Consider the following 19,819-nt stretch of genomic DNA (forward strand, 5'->3'; position numbering starts at 1 on the left):
TGTGGTAAAAATAGGATTCATGTCATGTACGGTTAGATCTACCCTGTGGTGGGGTATGGCAGTGTGGTTATGTCCACAAAAGGACAAAGTATGTTTAGACTCACTATGGTCTTTATTAGGGTATTTTCATTAAATTAGTGAGGCTATAGATTCTCTTTGTTACTTGGTTAGTTACTACGAGAGCACAGAACTACCCTGTTCTCCTCACTGTCTAAACAGATAGGAACATGTACACTATGATGGATTACAGCTCTGTTACTTTAAGACTCTACTATTTACATTCTCTTATTGACATGCTCAAGTGCTCTAACCATGTTCTCTACTATTCCTGTGGACAGAACTGCCAATACAACACGGCTGGAGACAGGTGTGAGCGCTGCAAAGAGGGTTACTATGGAGACGCTGCCCAGAGGTCATGCCGGGTGTGCCCGTGCCCCTTCAGTGTGCCAGCTAACAGGTCAGTGTCACCAAAGAACCAATCAGTGGCAAGGTCAACCATATTAGATGCTTCTGTGGTGGAATCAAACCTGTGTACTGTATCATGACTTACTGTCGTTGGCCCAGTATTCAAGTGTTTAAATGTACTCTTCATCATTCCACTATAGCTTTGCAGTGGGTTGCAGAGAGGCTGCTGGAGGGTTCCAGTGTGTTTGTAAACAAGGCTTCACAGGAGACAGGTGTGAACGATGTGCCCCTGGTTACTACGGTGATCCATTGACAGCTGGAGGAAGCTGCAGGCCTTGTGACTGTAACGGCTATGGAAACAGCTGTGACTCCAGGACTGGGGGTGAGTGTTGATGTTACTGAGACATGATGACGCATTCAAAAAACCCGGACCCATTGGTATAGCTTTATTCTCAGTTGATTATTATTGTTTATTTTTGAAATGGCATTGTAGTTACTTTTATATCATGAATGCATAATTCTGCTCTTTCTACAGTGTGCAAGAACACTTTGGAGCCAGGGGACACTAACACTGACGAGCAGTGCCAAGGTTAGTGTCTGTTGTGAACGTCTGATGGGTCCAATGAGAGTACAGGACAGAACAGGGGGGCACCTACCTCGTCATGATCAACTATTGATTACACTTGTCTATGTGGTTCCCAGAGTGTGATAACTGCGCCAAGACCTTAATAAACGACCTGCAGCGTCTGGATGAGGAGCTGGCGAGAATTAAGACTCAGCTGGATAGCGCCAGTATCTCCGCCTCCTCTCAGGACAGACTCAGGAAGCTGGAAAATGCCATCACAGAGACCAAGGTACTAATGAGTTAATGGCCTATATGTACTGTTACTGTAAGGAAGTGTACCACCATGCGCTCTGGCTACACAGGCCACAGAGAGGAAGGGAGAGGACTTCAAAACATAGGCATTTACACACACACACACAGTGTACACTTACTTCTCAATGCACGGAGGCACACATGCACTTCAACACACCCACACGTTTGTTTTACTATCCTTGTGGGGACTAAACAATTGATTCCCATTCCAAATCCTATTTCCCCTAACCCGTAACCTCACCTTAACCCTCCTTCTAACCCTAATTGTAAACCTAACCCCTACGCATAACATTTGTCCTTGTGGGGGACCGGCAAGGTAACCCCACTTGTCCCAATTTTCCTTGTTTTACTATCCTTATGAGGACTTCTTTAAAACCAGAAACATACACACCAAAATATTATCAAATGACATTTTATTGGTTGCGTACACAGTTTAGCAGATGTTATGGCGGGTGTGGTGAAACACTTATGTTCCTATCAATCAATGCAGTAAAGGTCAACAAACACACAATATTAAAAAATACAAAAATGATTGAAAATGTTGTACAGCAGTAGATACATGTATATAAATAGAATGTAAATATTATCACACACACACACACACACACACACACACACACACACACACACACACACACACACACACATACACACACACACACACACACACACAGAGTGTTAGATGGTGTGTAGCTACTGGAATGTTTCAGAATCCTCCTGATCTCAGTCAGTTTGTCCCAGAGCTGTGGGTCAACACATGTCAGAGAGTGGTCGTGGTCTGGTCAGGACTTGTTGTAGCTAAACTCACACGTGTGGGATATCAGCAGCTCCTACACTCCATGTGAGCATACGCTAATGTGATCAACCTCTCAAACAGCCTGAGGAGTCAACAACCTGATCCCACTGTACTGGAACTCTCTCCCTCCTCTCTCTGTCTCTCTGTCTCTCTCTCTCTGTCTCTCTCTCTCTGTCTGTCTCTCTCTCTTCTCTCTCTGTCTCTCTATTCTCTCTGTTTCTCTCTCTCTCCTCTCTGTCTCTCTGTCTCTCTCTCTCTCTCTGTCTCTCTCTCTGTCTCTCTCTCTCTGTCTCTCTGTCTCTCTCTCTGTCTGTCTCTCTCTCTGTCTCTCTCTCTCCGGGTGGTCTGTCTCTCTCTCTGTCCTGTCTCTCTTTCAGACTCTCTGTCTCTCTCTCTCTGCTGTCCTCTCTCTCTGTCTCTCTCTCTCTGACTCTGTCCTCTCTTTCTCTGTCTCTCTCGTCTCTGTCCTCTCTCTCCCGTCCTCGGTCCTCTCTCTGTCTCTCTCTCGTCTCTCGTCTCTCTCTCTGTCTCTCTGTCTCTCTCTGTATCTCTGTCTCTCGCTCTGTGTCCTCTCCTCTCTGTCTCTCCTGTTTCTCTCTCCTCTCTCTCGTGTCTCTCTCCCCCTCTCTCTCTCTCTCTCTCTCCCCTCTCTCTCTCTTCCCTCCCTCTCCGCCTCTCTCTGTTCTCTCTCCCTGTCTCTCTCTCTCTCTCTTCTCTCTCTCTGTCTCTCTGTCCTCTCTCTCCTCTGTCTCTCTCCTCTCCCTCCTCCCTCTTGTCTCTCTCTCTCTGTGTTCTCTCTCCTGCCTCTCGCTCCTCCTCTCTCTCTCTCTCCCTCTCTCTGTCTCTCTCTCTGTCTGTCTTGTGTCTCTCTCTGTCCCTTGTCTCTCTGCCCCCTGTCTCTCCCTCCCTCTCCTCTCTGATCCTCTCTCTTTCTCTGTACTCCTCTCTCTCTCTCGGTCTCTCTCTGTGTCTCTCTCTCTGTGTCTCTCCTCTCTCGCGCTGGTCGGTCTCTGCATCGCGGTCTCTCTCTCGCTGCTCTCTCCCGCATCCTCCTTCTCCCGTGTCCTCTCGGATCTGTGTCTCTCTCTCTCTGTCTCTCTCTCGCTGTCTCTCTCTCTCTCTCTCTCATTCAAAGGACTTTATTGTCATGGGAAACATGTTTACATTGTTTATTTCACTTGCTTTGGCAATCAGAAAATAACAGTAAACATGACTCTCTCTCTCTCTCTCGCTCCACCTCCTCCCTCCCTCCCTCTCTCATGTCATAATAAAGCATTGAACAATAGGCTGTGTGCTCTCTCCACAGTCTCTGGTGAACAAGTTCAGTTCCAGTGTGAACAGTCAGAAGCCCAAGGTTAGCCAACTAGAGCAGGACACTCTCAGTGTCAACGAGGATATCAACGCTCTCAAAGGCAAGGTACTGGACTGGATCTTCTTGATGTCTTTTTATTAGAGTTCGTCATGAGTGGGTGAAATTGTGCATATGTTTTGGTGTGTGTATGCTGGCTGTGGAGAGCTAATATGTGTTTGTGTGTGTGTGTTGTCCATTCAGGCAGGTGACAGGGCTGTGGATGCCCAGAGAGTCCTGGAGGATGTGGGTAAGACTCATCTGAGAGCTAAAGACCTGGATACTGAAGCTAAGAATCTGCTCAAGAAGATCCTGGGTAAAAAAAACATTCCTGTTTACTCACCTTTTTTATTTTTCAATCTCATTCTCCACCTCTGTCTATCTCTCTATCCATTTTATACTCTTTCTTTTTAATGTGACTTTTATTTCTCTGTTTTCTCTCACCCTCTCCTTTCTTTCTTTCTTTCTCTCTCTCTCTCTATCTCTCTCTCGCTCTGTTGCTTTCTCCCCCCTCCCACCCTCCCTTGTATCTAAACCTGAATGTGTGTATTGGGTGTAGCCCTGCTACAGCAGCTGAAAGAGTCTGGTTCCAGTGGTGGTGTGGTGCCCAGTGAGGACCTGGCTAAGATGTTATCTGAGGCGGAACGCATGGTGAAGGAGATGGAGAAGAGGAACTTCAACCCACAAAAGACGCAGCTGAGAAAGAGAGGGATGAAGCCCAGAAACGTAATCCTTCTTCCTGGTCCATTCAATAACACAAACTCTTCAAATCCCTAAAGGCTTTTCTTTCAGAACATTAGAATATGGAACGTCTGATGTTGGAGAACACTACCACATTATTTTGATCTAAGATACAGATAAGAGGCCTAATATCACAATAACGATGACTACACTGTTTGATACCATCAGCATCCAAATAAAATAGCGAGATTGTTTTTTTTTAATCTTCAGTCGAGAATGTGAGTTTCTATTTCTATTCGAATCTGTTCCTCTCTCCCAGTGCTGGACTACATCAAGGCCAATGTGACGAAGCAGTATGATCAGAATGAGGCAGCAGCCAAGAGGGTGAAGGGTCTGCTGAAGGACTATGAAGCTAAACTGAAGGACCTGGAGGAGGTGCTGAAACAGGCTGGGGACATGGTGAAGAAAGCCAACTCTCAGAATGGACTCAACACCGAGGCACTGGAAGACATACTGGTAATAATAAAAGTCCCAGTACCAGACTTCTAACATGATGGTACTATGAAGTCATGTATAGGCTGTTAGTGTGTGCTGTAACCATGTCTCCGTTGCTATGGTTAATTCATGGTTGGTGTCAGTATTGTTTCCCCAATTACATTTCCGTTGGCTTAGTGTTCTCTTAACCAATTGAATCGTGTTTGTTCTTCAGAAACGTATGGAAGATCTGAGGAAAGAGCGTAAGAAGGTCCAGGACCAGATAGCCATGGCAGAAGATCAGCTGAAGGATACAAAGGACCTCCTTAGAATGTTGGAGGACAGCAAGACAGTAAGCACACAGACCAGCCATGACAATACATTCCCCTTTTATGAAATGTTGATTGTTGGACATAAAAGACTGTAAAAACACTTGTGACCCTGTTGTCTTGCTCCTCTCTCCAGGAGTATGAACAGCTAGCTGCCCAACTGGACGGGGCCAGGACTGACCTCACCAAGAAAGTTAACGCTGTGTCCCAGGCCGCGGCCAAAGAGGACATTGTGGAGCGAGCAGAGAAACATGCTGAGAACCTGGCCAAGCTGGCCAAGGAACTACAGGAGTGAGTTGTAGGGATATGGGTCCTGGGTTATGAGGATAGTGCAGTTTCTGCTGGTTTTATAGCTCAAGTTCAAAGCTTTTTGTGTTTTAGGTAATGGAAGTGGCCAGATATTGTGAAAAATATCAATTTTACAGGATAGAACAAAAGATGCCAGATAATAGCTCAGCACAATTAATGAGAGCAATAGAGGCTCAGTATAAACGACCTACTATAGAAGCCAGGCGTTGTGGTTCTGTAACAGGGATGTTTATGTTGGGTGGTTTCCATCCTCAGTGGGTCGTGCCAGATAGATCTGCGATCCGATAGATCCCCCACAGGCTGCATGTTTGTTGTTCTGCTTTGTTGAAAATCCAGATGCGTGTGTTGACCTGTGTACTCTCTCGCTCTGCCTCCTTTCCTCTCTTCTCCCTTCCTTCTCTGTCCACCCCCCTCTCTCCTCCTTTCTGCTCTTCTCCCTTCCTTCTCTCTCTACCCCCTCTCTCTCCTCATTTCCTCTCTTCTCCCTTCCTTCTCTCTCTATCCCCCCCTCCTTTCCTCTCTCTATCTTCCTATGTCACAGTGCTGTGAGGGACTCGAGTGGCCGCTCTGATGTGCGTGATGCCATGGACGCCATTAAGGCCTACAAAAACATCACAGATGCAGTCAACGCTGCAGAGAAGGCAGCCAAGGAGGCCAAGGATGCAGCTGACAAGGCCCTAAAGGTCAGTTCACAGTCCAGCCACTAGACCCTTATCACAGAGATAATGAATCCTCAGCACCTCAACTTTTAGCTGATGTGGCTTTGGTTTACCTTCTGTTTTAACAATATTCTTAATCTTCTGTTATTATTTTGCAATATAGGATGTGAAGAAAGAGGACCTGACAAAGAGAGCTAAGAATCTGAAAGACAGTGGGAACGACCTACTGAGGGAAGCAGAGGATGCCGAACAAGATCTCAAAGGTATGTTGCTATAAGTTGTAAAGGAGTTTTTAGAGTTGGCAGGGAGCCAACCAAATATATGTGGCTTAAATGACTTTGAACTAAACTCTGGTTTGACTCTACAGAGGCCTCTGATCAACTCACAGCCCAGAAGAAACGCCTGAAGGACGCAGAGAAGAAGAAGAAAGCATTGGAGAAGGACCTCATGGACGCTCAGGCAGAGCTGAACAACATCAAAAGAGGTAAACCGGCTCAGATAGTAAGAGGAAGTCTGATAGATCAGCTCAAATTCTAGAGAATTACTGATCAGTGGAGGAATACACCCCTCTCCTCCTTCCCTCATTCCCTCTCTTCTCTCCTCCCGTCAGATGACATAGGAGACATGTTGGACGAGGCGAAGAGCAAGGCCGCGTCAGCCAATGATACGGCTAGCACCACCATGGACAGACTGAATGCCATCAGAGAGGAAGTGGATAAGATCAACGTCATGCCCTCTGACTCCAACCTCAGCAGCGTCATGGATGATGTGAACAAGTCAGGTGAGGGATCACTCCACTAAAGTCTGCATAAGATGGAGGGAATATGCACCCGTAGACAGGGCTTCCTTGTAAAAAGAGATGTATATCCTGTATCAATGGGACTCATCTGGAAAACTAAGGTTGAATTAATACTACTTGTCTTATTTGCTGATATTACCATGCATGTACAGTACTGTATGTACAGCGATGTTTGTCCACTCTTTGCCTGTTTTGTGTGTTTTTTACAGGTGTAAAATGGTTAAAAGGTCTAACTATACTCTCTCTCTCTCTGTATCTCCCTCTCTCCCTTCCCTCTCTCCCAATCCACAGTGAAGAATCTGTTGAACACAATCCCGTCTCTGCAGGATAAGATCTCAGAGGTGGAAGAGCTCAGCTCTCAGCTGTCCCCCGTCACCAACATCTCAGAGAACATCAAGAGGATCAAGGAGCTGATCGAGCAGTCTAGAGACGCAGCCAACAGGGTAAGAACAGAACACACACATACCCACACACACACACACACACACACACACACCCTGGGTCCACACCCCACCAGATATGCCCACTGTGTATTACCTATTCCCCTTCCACTGGCCATACAGTATACAGGTGAAAGGATTGCAGGTCGAGGTCTTGACAGAGCCCTTTGATGAATATGTACCATCATTTGTTGGACAGTTGTTATTCCCATAAAGGAAAACAATGATTTAACTTTACACTGCTGATCCCTTTAACCATGTAGAACCTCTCTCCTCATCTCCTCCCCCTGTCGCTCCAGATTGTGGTCCCCATGAAGTTCAATGGTGAGGGCCATGTGGAGCTGCGCCCCCCCAGGGACATGGAGGACCTGAAGGCATACACTGCCCTGTCCCTGTCCTTGCAGAGACCAGTGAACCTCGACATCAGCAGAGGGGATGGAGCACGCAGACGCAGACAGGACAGCACCACCACAGACAAGGGAGACATGTTCGTACTCTACCTCGGCAACAAAGACGTGAGTGGACTGGACAGCACTTGGGTTGCAAAGGGAGGGTATATTATCTAAAACTTTCAAAGTTTACAAGTACACTACCAGAATGTTGGTACCTTTCAAGGATTTTATGTAATCTATCACAAGACATCTAGTGGCCCTTTTGGGTATTTCAGATTATCACAGGTGTCTGTAATTATCTCTGGCCCTCTGTGTGGGATTATCATATGAAAATATACAAAATATCATTTAATCATTTAATCATTTAAAATCATTTAAAAATGGACTTACAATGCTGTAAAATATTATCCTAAATATAAACCATGAACTTAGTGAATACCATTGGTGTTTAATATGAGTGTTTCAGCATGAAATATATACATATATATTACTTTGACTATGACTATGTCAATATGTATTTGAAGTCAATGTTTGGTCCTCAAACTGGTGGCAGTTGTGAAAAATATTTGGAAGAGTTTTTTCATTCATTCTATTTTCTCTTGCACCATATGGTCTATCTAATAGAAACTCATAGACAGTGTGGACACATACCTTTTTCTAAGTTGTTCAAGTATATATTACTAAAGTTACGATAGAGTGCCATAGATTTTCTGTTAATTACCAAAATTACTGAAGGTTCCGGTAACTTTGGTAAATTACCAGCAGCTTTGCAGCCCTAGACAAGACACAACCTGGCCCTTGTAGTCTTTTCTTCTCCTAGTGAAAATTTGGCAATTTGCTTTATGGTCATAAAACTCTCTGGCACTTCAATCGCCATCCTAATACATTTGAGTCATTTAGCAGTCACTTATCATTCTTTTTCATACTTTTTCATACATTCTTTTTCATCTCTATTGAAATAATGGCACCATATACATTTGACAGTTTGCTTGTGGTTGGAAATGCTCCCACTGACGGTCTTCACCTCTCTTTTCCACAGTCATCTGAAGACTACATTGGCATGGCCCTGAGGAAGAATGTGCTGTTCTGTGTGTACAAGCTGAACGGAGAAGAGTATGAGATCAAGACAGACTACATCACTAGGTCTCCCTCTGAGCCTGCATTCTTTGACAAGGTGGACCTGCACAGGTAAAACCATACCTTCGTCCATCTCAAGTCTTAGGATTTGGAAATGTTATTTGAGTGAGTAACCCTGATCTAACTTTGACCTTTTTTACAATCTCTTAGAATTTACCAAGACGCACAGGTGATCCTCACCAAACTGTTCACATCTAATGACCCGGACCCTCCTCAGACCAGCAGTAAGCAAGGAGAGCTGACCAGGAACCTTCTGAACCTGAACCATAGTGACGTGGTCTTCTATGTCGGGGGCTATCCCTCCAACTTCACTGTAAGCACCCCAAAACATTGACTGGAAATGAACATTTCAGTTCCTAGGTGACATTACTATTCCTGATTATTGAAACATTCTCAGTCTTATTATACCTGAATATGCTTTGTTTCTATAGCCTCCAGCCTCCCTCAACTACCCAAACTATAAAGGATGCATCGAGCTGTCCACCTTCAACGACAGATTCATCAGTCTGTACAACTTTAAGAAGGCTGTCAAGATCAACCTGGAGACTCCATGCAAGAGGTTGGTTTAGAGCTACTGAGTTATTGATGGGAGATAATGCTTCTGGATCAGAGGACAACAAAGACTAAAGGTCCCATATTCAAAATGCCTTAGAGTCCTTGTTATACAATAATCTAACCTGTTAGTTACTTGACTGCTAAACGTCTTAAGTGGCTAGACTATTTACACTGGACATGTAACCTTTTCACAGTGTGACACGCTCCTATTCATTTCAATGAAACCTGGGCTTTAGCAGCACGGCTCCGTGAGAGGCTCGCACTGCTCAGCGTAAAATTAGGCTTCAGTTCTATTTCCGCGCCTGAGAACACTTGATGAAGTGGCTCGTGCTCTGCTCTCGCACACATCTAGTGTAGCATCTGAAAACGTATCGTTTTCCTCACAGCCCAGGTAGTTATGAGTCTTTACATCTTCTAACCTTAACCCTATTCTGATTGAATCCCCCTGTGCCCAGGTATATGCAGCCAGTGGTGTTTGACTACTTCGAGGGGACTGGCTATGCCAAGGTGTCCACCCAAGGTGTCATGGTGTCCACCCTCCTCCTGACCCAGACCATCTCCACTCGCTCAGAGAATGGGCTTCTCCTCTACATTGGAAATGAGGTAGGCTACTCGTTCTTTCTACCGGGAAACATTTGGTGTGGTGAAGTTGATGACACCTGAATAGCTGTTGAAATTCTGTACTGTTGTCAGTCTGTCCACTGGCTGTGTTTAACGTTGCTTGTTTTCTTCTTTTCGTAGTACAACTACTACAGTGTGACGTTTGAGAGAGGCTACGTTGTCATCCACAGTAACCTGCTCAGAGAACCAGCACGAAGCACCACCAAAGTCTTCCCAGTGGTAAGGCAGTTGGCACTAGATGGGTGGAATAATTTGTCTGTTTGATCTTTTTGATATTTGGTTATTTGTAGAATTTGGTTTGTTTTGCTTAAATGGTTCCCCCTGATTTTTCCTTCTCTTTAGGATGCAGATTCGGCAGAAGTGTTGATCATCATGGAGTCTAAAGGAAGCCAAGAGATGAAGATCCGTGTAGCAGGAAATGAGGTGGTCAAGGCTAATGTCCAGTACACCCCTGGAGACTACTCAGAGTACTACATCGGTGGCCTACCACAAGCCCTGAGAGAAAGGTGAGTGCTTTTCATCCACTTACTAGGAACAATATTATTATGTTTGGCCCATGTTTGGTATTGCCATTTTGATGATCAAACTCTGCCCATGTTACATGGATGTAAGTTTTAAATCTTTATTGGTAGTACACTGTTTCCCTAACTCTACACCATACCAGAGGAGTCTAAATAAAATTGTGTTTTGTGTGTTCTCGCTCACAGACACAACATCACCGCCCAGCCACTGAAGGGCTGCATGAAGAACGTCAAGCTCAACAGCAAGTACCCCACCTTCCAGGAAAAAGTGGGCATCAGCCGGGGTTGTCCCAAGGACTTCCTGGTAAGTCTTCACCTTTCACAAAAGTTTTCAAATGTGGTCAACACAGTAAGTCAGCGTTTCGGGTCAATTTGAATTGAAGGTAGCCAATTCAGGAAGTGATTTGAATTTAAACTTAAAAATGTTAACTTTTTAAATAAATAGATGTTACTTTTAAGTTTATTGATATGTCATTAAAAATAGACTGCCTTTTTTCAATTATTGAATTCTCACATAAAATCAATACCATGGCATTACATTTTTATTCATACCACTATGATATTTACTTACTGGAAACTATAACTGATACTGTCAGGAAGCCATTTCTGTGTGCCAGTACCGTGTATTTTGATGCTACCAAGATGCTGTAACTGACTCCAGTCCACTGTTAGTAAAAGCATGATAATGTCTCTGTGTTCCAGGCATCTCGTAAAGCAGAGTTCAACGTGGGCAGTTCTCTGTCAGCTGCTCTTAAAGGCTTCAGCCTGGCCAATGATATCACAGTCTCACTGGGATTCAAGAGCTCTGAGAAAGAGGGGCTTCTACTGCAGAACACCGAGTCGGTTAGTAGTCTACAACACCCCATTTCTCTGTCTCTGACTCTCTCTCTTTCTCTCCCTCTTCCTTCCTTCAACAGTTGCTTTAACAGTTTAGCTTTAGGATACAGCAAATGTAAGTTGACTGACTGTTTGAAATAATCGCTATCCCCACCTGGTCTCCGACAGAGCATTGGTGCCATCGAACTTGCCTTGGTCGACGGCTACGTGGTTCTGACATTCAAAGACGAAGTTTGGAAATCATTGAAATCAAGCAAGCAGTACCAGGATGGCAAATGGCATTACCTGACTGCCACCAGGAGAGTGTCTCCTCAAAGGTAGAACATCAAACAGTCAATATAGATTGATAGAAGTCTATGAAACACACATGTTCTGAAAAAAAAGTGAAATATTAACTTTATCCAGTTCCATGATGGATTGGTGAAGATTGAGACTTACTGTATGATTGTTGTGACAGTACAGTACACACTCGCTATACCGATTGGTAACCACTGACACGTATACTGTAAGTACCATAGATGTGAATGCATGTCCCGTGTTGCCCTACAGTATCGAGCTCCGGATAGATGAGGATGATGTGGGAGGGCAGATAACCTCAGGCTCCTTCAGGTCAAACCCAGGCTCTGTGTTCCTGGGGAAAGACACCTTCAAAGGCTGCATCTCCAACCTCTACCTGAGAAGGTAAACTCACGTCACTGTGTATTATTACAATGTCTAACGTTAGTAACAACACAGCAGTAGTAATAGTTGTTATATACATGTAGTTGTCATAATGGCTGTTGTTGTAGTAGTTTTATTTATTCAACCTTTATTGAAGCAGGGAGTCATATTGAGACCCTTATGCAAATGAACTCTGCAGAATACAAAAAATACACATCGAATATGAAAGGCAAGCAATAAATAATAACATAACGTAACTAGTAGAAGTTTATTTTTGCAGGAAGGTTTCATGGTAGTTTTAATGTTGACATTAACCATTCATAGTTCACGTTGCATAGTGCAGTGATGTCCTGATATTAGATACTATCCTGGGTGTATCACCTCCTGAAAGTTGCTGTGTGTGTTGTGTTATGTTGTGTTGCAGGCCTGACTCTCTGTACATAGCAGAAGACCTGAGTCAGTTCAGCTCTACAGGAGATGTGCTGCTGGATATGTGTAGTGCTGACAGACCTCCACAACTGATGCTCGACCGCAACACCTCCAGGAAGGTGAGAAAGAACAGTGAACTCAGTGGCCCAGTTAACAACGATTAACTTACAATAATGACCTACCTAACTGATGACTACCTTTATTACCAAATAACTTGTGAGACCGACAGGAAAGCGGTATGTTTTTTTGTATGTCTTGTGTTTGTCACACCAATCACAATTATATTTATTTTTCCTTGTCCTCATGTTGGAACGAGACAATCCCAGTTTCCAATAACACTGTACTATGATTACCTACTGTAGCAACAAGCCAGTCGTTGGTGTCAGTTCTCACTTCAGCATCTATCCCATGCTTCACATGCATGTTGTGTTGATGTGGTGTTCACAGTGTTTTGTGCTGCTCTGTTTCCAGAGATGAAGAGAAGAACGACCTGCCGACTAATGAGGATGAATTGATATTGACATGAGAAATATGAGCATCTCACACAATGTTTGCACAAGCCCATTGCTATTGTACTTGACTGATACAAAAAGTACTGCATGGACATACACGTCATCATGGCTACTATTATTAAATACAAACTAACTATTAAAAACTATTATTTAATGAGCATTGTTTCGCTTTTGATTTGTACACTGTTCTATCTTAAGCATGTTTCATGACAATAAACCATTTATCTGACCAGTGATTAACAAGCATCAATTAACCCACTCATTCACTATCATCATCAGTCCATCTGGTAACAACCAGCCTGATGTTAGGTCATTGCCCTGCCCTCACTACTTTTCTGCTCTCCCTATTAACAATGACTAGGACCAATGAACTAATGAATGATCTATGGTCTATTCGGAGATACTATCATAACAGGATATAGTATCATAGTATTATTATACTATGGAATGACTGAGGGTTTATTATTGGAACATTGCACTAGGAATGAACAGTATTTGTTATGGCCTGTGAATACCTGGAATGTATACTGGAACATTACACTGAGTATTGGGTAAAGCAGTGCATCATTGTCATGTATAAGCAGTGTTAGAGTTTGTGTGCGTCATTGTCATGCATCTCTTACTGTATGCCAGAGGAGGCTGATGTGGGGAGGACGGCTCAATAATGGCTGGAATTGAGTGGATGAAATGGTATCAAACACATGGAAACCAGGTGTTTGATGTGTTTGAGACCATTCGATTAATTCTGTTCCAGCCATTACTATGAGCCTGTCCTCCCCATTTAAAGTGCCACCAGCCACCACTGACTGATGTATGCTTTCTCAAGCATTTTTACCTGAGCACCTTGGCCTCTGTCTATCCAAATGATTTGATCTTCTAAGTCTCCAACAATAAATCAACCACTAAGCTCACTTATCTCTTTCTTTGTGAGCACCTGTCAATCAATTTCACTCTAAACACCTCAGCTCTGTTGATTAAAATGCATTAATAGACCAACTCTTCCCAATGAAACATGCAATGACTAACAGATTGGCACAACTGTATGCTATGATTACAATTACCCCCATGAATAATATAATATCCATACAGTTTTGGTGGAGTATTTAAGATGGTGCCAAGCGCGAGTGTCCTATTTGGTTGTTTATAAGCTATTTCTTTATATGCATTTTTATTAATGCAAATACAGTACACACAAGCAGATCTTATAATTATATGTGTATACTAAGAGCATATACATGCACACACATGTTCAGAGGCAATTATGATGAGGTATCTTGCCCAAAGAAAGTATGCCATATCAAAAGCTACACATATTGGCTCCTGCCCTCATTCCTTCCCTCCACACCACACCTAAACTGAAACAAAACAACAAAATGACAGATTGGGAAGTGTCATGCCATTTTTGTGGAGGAAACATGACTTGTGATACATCTCACACATCTTAGAAATGAGAGATGGGGGGCATTCAGCAGTTAAAACAATAACAAAGGGGACTCCCCGCCCCTATTTTGGTATCAAATTGAAGGATGGGGCTGAAGAAATGTAACCACTCAAATTCATAGACAGACCTATGGATGCAAGGACTGACCATCCATGATATCAACATTATAGTTTTAACCATGTGAGGCTATATAGTGTTTGTTTACATTTACTTTATTTACAAAGCTTATATTTTGGGTTCTGGTGGGGTACGAGAGTTGAACTAAGCACATGAGGCATTTATTTGTTCAATTCTTTAGTAATCAGTGGGTACATATCATGAATTCATAAATCAAAAATGGAAGAAGCAATTGCAGATTGCACCTTTTAAATATGCATTTGAACATGTAGATATCAAATTATGAAAGAAATCAATATTGTAGAGATACAGATCGTGATTCAGGTTTCAGTAAAGAGATACCGATCATGGGGAAAGTGTGATGGAATATATGCCAGCCTATCAACAGATTACTACTCAAAGCAGCTTTCACCCCCAAATGGGAGACATCTTGAACAGTTTCTAACTCCCAGAGGCCTACAGTAGATAACAAGGAGGATGGAGGAATGAGAATGGGCTCATACCTGTTTTCTGTGGAACACTGAGTCTCCTTGTTCAGTTGGTTGACCTTGTTCAGTTAGTTGACCTTGTTCAGTTAGTTGACCTTTTTCAGTTGGTTGACCTTGTTCAGTTGGTTGACCTTGTTCAGTTAGTTGACCTTGTTCAGTTGGTTGACCTTGTTCAGTTAGTTGACCTTGTTCAATTGGTTGACCTTGTTCAGTTAGTTGACCTTGTTCAGTTGGTTGACCTTGTTCAGTTGGTTGACCTTGTTCAGTTGGTTGACCTTGTTCAGTTGGTTGACCTTAAGGTTTCATTGAGCACAGTGTCGTATTCACCAAAGCTCTTTATCCTCCAAAATCTGTCTTTGCATTTCAGAACCACATTTCCATTGACTAAGGCAAATCCTACCCCAGTGCTTCGTTGGAGGTTAATCACATACACATATTTAAGCCATTGTCTCTAATATTGAGTTCCCGTTTCTCTGTGTCTGTGGGTGTTCTGTATAGGATGGTGTTATTGAGGTGTCAGATGACAGTCTCTCTGTGTGTGTTCTGTATAGGATGGTGTTATTGAGGTGTCTGATGACAGTCTCTCTGTGTGTGTTCTGTATAGGATGGTGTTATTGAGGTGTCTGATGACAGTCTCTCTGTGTGTGTTCTGTATAGGATGGTGTTATTGAGGTGTCAGATGACAGTCTCTCTGTGTGTGTTCTGTATAGGATGGTGTTATTGAGGTGTCAGATGACAGTCTCTCTGTGTGTGCACACCCTGACCTGGTCGAACATGCTTACCACATTGGGGGCACTGTGAGTAGCCTGAGCTATAGCCTCACTCCCCAGGCACTCCAGCCCAGGTGAGTAGACACACTCACACTCACACACGCTCACACATTCTCCTTCCTTCCTTCCTTCCTTCCTTCCTTCCTTCCTTCCTTCCTTCCTTCCTTCCTTCCTTCCTGACTCCTGTCTCTTTCCTCCACCAGACCTAATTTCTCCCTGGACGTGAGGACCAAGTCTGCCAAAGGCCTGTTGTTCTATGCAGCCACCAGAGGGGGGAGCTCTCATGTGGCTCTCTACCTGTCCAAGGGCAGGATCAGACTGTCAGTAGACAAGAGCAGGGAGATCTTCAACAGGGAGAAGTACAACGATGGAAAGTGGCACTCGGTCAGTGGGTTACAATCTAAGACAATCTGCACTCAGTAATGTTGTTTCACATCATACATTCACAAACAGTTGTTAGCAGTAGTTGTTCAGTAGTTTTTCAATGTTTCATGAGAGAAAACTTACCAAATCACTCTGTGGCACTATAATCAGTAAGTGACAGGGATGTACATTGATTTGTCCTCTGTGGTGACCTTACCTCTGCAGGTAATATTCAGCCTAGAGAAGAAGAAGTTCCGGTTGGTAGTGGATGGTATCAGGGCTCAGGATGGACAGCTGACCAGTGATGAGGCCACCTCCATGGAATTGATCTCTCCTCTTTACATGGGAAGTGCTCCTGATTCCTTGAACAAAGAACTGAAGGTAGCCAACACACACACACACACACACACACACACACACATGGACACCAGTGGAGGCTGGTGGGAGGAGTTATAGGAGGACAAGCTCATTTTAATGGCTGGAATGGTATAAAGGAACTGAGTCAAATGTGGTTTCCATATGTTTGATACCGTTCCATTGATTCCATTCCAGCCTTTACAATGAGCCTGTACTCCTACAGCTCCTCCCACCAGCCTCCACTGATGGACACACACAGGCACACGCAGACACAGACACAAACACACATACAGTATACACTCACGACCCCAAAATTGTATTGTATTTTCTCTTTACTTTCAGTGGAAGCGCCTCCCAAAGCAAAGTGTGATTGGCTGTGTGCGTAACTTCAAGATGAATGGCACTCCCATGTCAGAACCAACCACCAATCATGGTGCTGGTCCCTGCTTTGACGGACAGGCACAGAGTGGGGCCTACTTCTCAGGAAGAGGGGCATATGTCATTATCAGTGAGTAGAAAACAAAATATTGAGATTGGTAATATGGTGCAGGATAATCTCCATTAACCCAGAAGTAAAATCTTGCATAATTTGGTCAGCTGCATGATTAACTTCTGTGTTCATACGTGTTATAAATTGAGAGTTCTGGCAAAAAAGGAAGTCTCCACCTTCGCAAAAGTAAAATCTCTGCCAAAGCCCCCCCTCTGATCCGTGTGGGCACACGAGCCAAGCACTCGAGGCGAAGCAGTTCAAGCTCTGCCTTCGCCCAATTCTGATATGTCTAAATAACCAGTGACGAAAACCCCACAACCAGAACTACTGCAGCTCGTTATCTCACACATCCCATTCAGTCCCGTCAGATTCTTCAGTCTTACACGCTGAGTCTGCCCACGGGAGATTAGGTGCATGATGAAGATGAGAATCACAACAATGATGAGGCTGATGATGATGATGTCTTTTCCAGATGATTCCTTTGTGTTGGGTTCCAGCTTTGAGGTGGTGTTTGACATCCGTCCCAGGAGTCTGACTGGTGTTCTGCTCCATGCGGGGGACTCCAGCAGGCCTCGCCGTGGGCCCAACACTGGACACCACCTCAGCCTCTACATGCACAGAGGCGAGGTGAGCCTGCCCTGCACTGGGATGTCTGGACTGGGCCAGTCACAGCCTTGAAATTTCCTTGACACATGATTCCTTGGACTAGTTTGACCCCTCAAGTGCTAGATTTGACCTTTCAAGCTGACCTTTCAGACCTCTCAAGGGTTACATTTGACTTTCAAATCATTTAAAACATGATTCTAGTTCAGGCTGATTTTAGGCTGAGTTTCCTTGCAGACACTGGTGCCTGAGCAGCCATAAGTCTGTTGTGCAGTGTTGTGATGCACATGTGTTCCTCCAGGTGGTGGCACGGGTGAACAGTGGAGCAGGTGAATTCAACGTGTCCGTCCGGCCCAAGCAGCCCTTGTGTGACGGAATGTTCCACAGAGTTGCAGGTACAACTTTAGTTATAACATTTTATAACTTGCCTCTATCCAACTAGCTAGCTACAAATTCATAGTAATAAGTATATTTAATATGTAATAAGTGACGCCATGGGGAATGGGTGTGTGTGTGTGTGTTTCTCACTTCAGTGATCAAGAGGAACAATGTTGTGGAGATGCATGTGGACACCGAGGGTGACCACAAAATAGGACCGTCCTCCTCGTCCTCTACTCTAACCAAAGACCCTCTCTATGTAGGCGGCATTCCAGGTAGGTACTCTGGAGGAGAGGACACTGGATTTACAACTACATTCAATCTCTTTCAGACCTGGAGTCCACTGTAATGAAGCCCCTCTTGTATTTTACACAAATAATAACCTTTACATCCTATAGGACGGTGAAAGATAGATCAGAGATAAAATCAAAGATATAGTCACACTGAATTTAGACTCCATCACTATTTTGCCTCTTGAATACAGTACTGTATCTGACTCTTCCTTGTGCAGAGACGTCCATGCACCTGACCCTCCCTGTCACAGGGTCCTTCGAGGGCTGCATCCAGAACATGAAGATCAATGAGGACCCGGTTTCCTTTGAGAAGCTCTCTGGGGTGTTAGGTCCAGTCAACCTCAGAGAGTGTCCTGCTGAGTAGAGTCTAGTCCATGACCACATCATGGGACGTTCACTGTCTACTGGCCGCCACGTGCAATCTAATCTACAGACAGAGAATATGTATGTGTGTGAGAGAAGGCATGTGTGTGTGTGTGTGAGAGAGAAAGCGTGTGTGTGTGTGTGTCTGTGTCTGTGTGTCTGTGTGCACACACTCACATTTGGGTTGATAGGTATACGAACGGCTCAGAGATTCATGTATGTTGCTCTGTATGAGGAAACTAAAGATAAAGAGAGATGAGCTAGTCTGTAGTGTTACACTATAGTATATTTATTTTGTGATAAATGTGTTCATTATCACCATCTTGTTATTGAATATATTCTAATATTCTAATGTTGTACCATCTGGGTTAGACATGTCTGTTCCCCCCATTAGACTATTCCTTTGTACTTCCTGTCCTCCTCCCCCATAGTATTGAGTGGATGTGGTGTGTGTTTGGTCAGTATTGCATCATGGCCAGCAAATATAAGCAACCCTGCACTTTAAAAAACAAATGCCATGTTGACCAGTTGACAAAGAAATGTCAGTTACAACAATGGACTCGATTTAAATTACCATTCTGTATCTCTTGTGACATGTAACTCTGAACTCATCCATTTTTGTATGTAGGGCCTACTATAATTGCATTGGGATATTTTCTTTATGTGAATGTTGTCTTTCAGAATAATTTTTAATAATCAATATGGATTCGGAATAGTCAATTATTGGTGAAATTCTTGGGGTGGCATGTAGCCTAGTGGTTAGTGCATTGGACTAGTATCCAAAATGTTGCAAGATCAAATCCCTGAGCTGACAAGGTAAAAATCTGTCTCTGTCTCTCATTGAAAATAAGAATTTGTTCTTAACTGACTTGCCTAGTTAAATAAAGGTAAAAAAGCCAGACATTTTCCCTCAGTAGATTAGTCTCGAAAATGATATTCAACCGAATTGGGACCACTGAGAAACGTACACAACTACAAAACTAAATATTTCTCTCGATTTTCTCACATACAAGTGGATATACCTCAGACTAAGCTATGTATATAATTGTGTATAATACTTGATTACTATTTTCCATAATGAAACATTCAGTGCAAATTTATTCACTGTTGACAGTTACACCAGCTACCATTTACTTTACACTTGGCCACCCTTTATTGTACGTGTATGCATTCCTACCTTTTGACCACTGATATCATTCAACATTTGTGAGTGGGTTAATCATGTCTGTCCATCTGTCTTCATTGCCTATGAACTTGGTGTTTAAATTTGATGTGTAACCTTTTAATAAAATACAGCAGACAGCATGCCCATATCCAATATTAAAGTGTTTTGGATATTATTCTGTCCATTTTGCACATTAGTTGATATATAGAA

The 19,819-nt window shown here is 43.5% G+C and overlaps 1 protein-coding gene across 1 annotated transcript in view; it reads left to right on the top strand.

The window, feature by feature from the left end:
- LOC115157749 (laminin subunit alpha-3) overlaps positions 1-19,762 on the top strand; it is a 111,850-nt gene extending 92,088 nt beyond the window's left edge. Inside the window, exons 43-77 of the mRNA XM_029706188.1 lie at positions 339-457; positions 606-787; positions 941-994; positions 1,108-1,259; positions 3,385-3,495; positions 3,631-3,742; positions 3,986-4,168; positions 4,427-4,623; positions 4,817-4,933; positions 5,047-5,201; positions 5,761-5,902; positions 6,042-6,141; positions 6,246-6,362; positions 6,489-6,659; positions 6,969-7,120; positions 7,417-7,632; positions 8,549-8,697; positions 8,797-8,959; positions 9,078-9,205; positions 9,657-9,804; positions 9,943-10,041; positions 10,165-10,328; positions 10,530-10,647; positions 11,046-11,186; positions 11,349-11,497; positions 11,730-11,861; positions 12,265-12,388; positions 15,538-15,671; positions 15,801-15,981; positions 16,186-16,341; positions 16,660-16,825; positions 17,280-17,434; positions 17,712-17,805; positions 17,944-18,063; positions 18,300-19,762. Of these exons, the coding sequence (XP_029562048.1) occupies positions 339-457; positions 606-787; positions 941-994; positions 1,108-1,259; positions 3,385-3,495; positions 3,631-3,742; positions 3,986-4,168; positions 4,427-4,623; positions 4,817-4,933; positions 5,047-5,201; positions 5,761-5,902; positions 6,042-6,141; positions 6,246-6,362; positions 6,489-6,659; positions 6,969-7,120; positions 7,417-7,632; positions 8,549-8,697; positions 8,797-8,959; positions 9,078-9,205; positions 9,657-9,804; positions 9,943-10,041; positions 10,165-10,328; positions 10,530-10,647; positions 11,046-11,186; positions 11,349-11,497; positions 11,730-11,861; positions 12,265-12,388; positions 15,538-15,671; positions 15,801-15,981; positions 16,186-16,341; positions 16,660-16,825; positions 17,280-17,434; positions 17,712-17,805; positions 17,944-18,063; positions 18,300-18,445 (4,947 nt within the window). The 3' untranslated portion in view covers positions 18,446-19,762. The remainder of the gene's footprint in view (positions 1-338; positions 458-605; positions 788-940; positions 995-1,107; positions 1,260-3,384; positions 3,496-3,630; positions 3,743-3,985; positions 4,169-4,426; positions 4,624-4,816; positions 4,934-5,046; positions 5,202-5,760; positions 5,903-6,041; positions 6,142-6,245; positions 6,363-6,488; positions 6,660-6,968; positions 7,121-7,416; positions 7,633-8,548; positions 8,698-8,796; positions 8,960-9,077; positions 9,206-9,656; positions 9,805-9,942; positions 10,042-10,164; positions 10,329-10,529; positions 10,648-11,045; positions 11,187-11,348; positions 11,498-11,729; positions 11,862-12,264; positions 12,389-15,537; positions 15,672-15,800; positions 15,982-16,185; positions 16,342-16,659; positions 16,826-17,279; positions 17,435-17,711; positions 17,806-17,943; positions 18,064-18,299) is intronic.
- Positions 19,763-19,819: the final 57 nt, after the last annotated feature.

Source organism: Salmo trutta, chromosome 21, assembly GCF_901001165.1.
Source record: "Salmo trutta chromosome 21, fSalTru1.1, whole genome shotgun sequence".
Lineage (NCBI taxonomy): Eukaryota > Metazoa > Chordata > Actinopteri > Salmoniformes > Salmonidae > Salmo > Salmo trutta.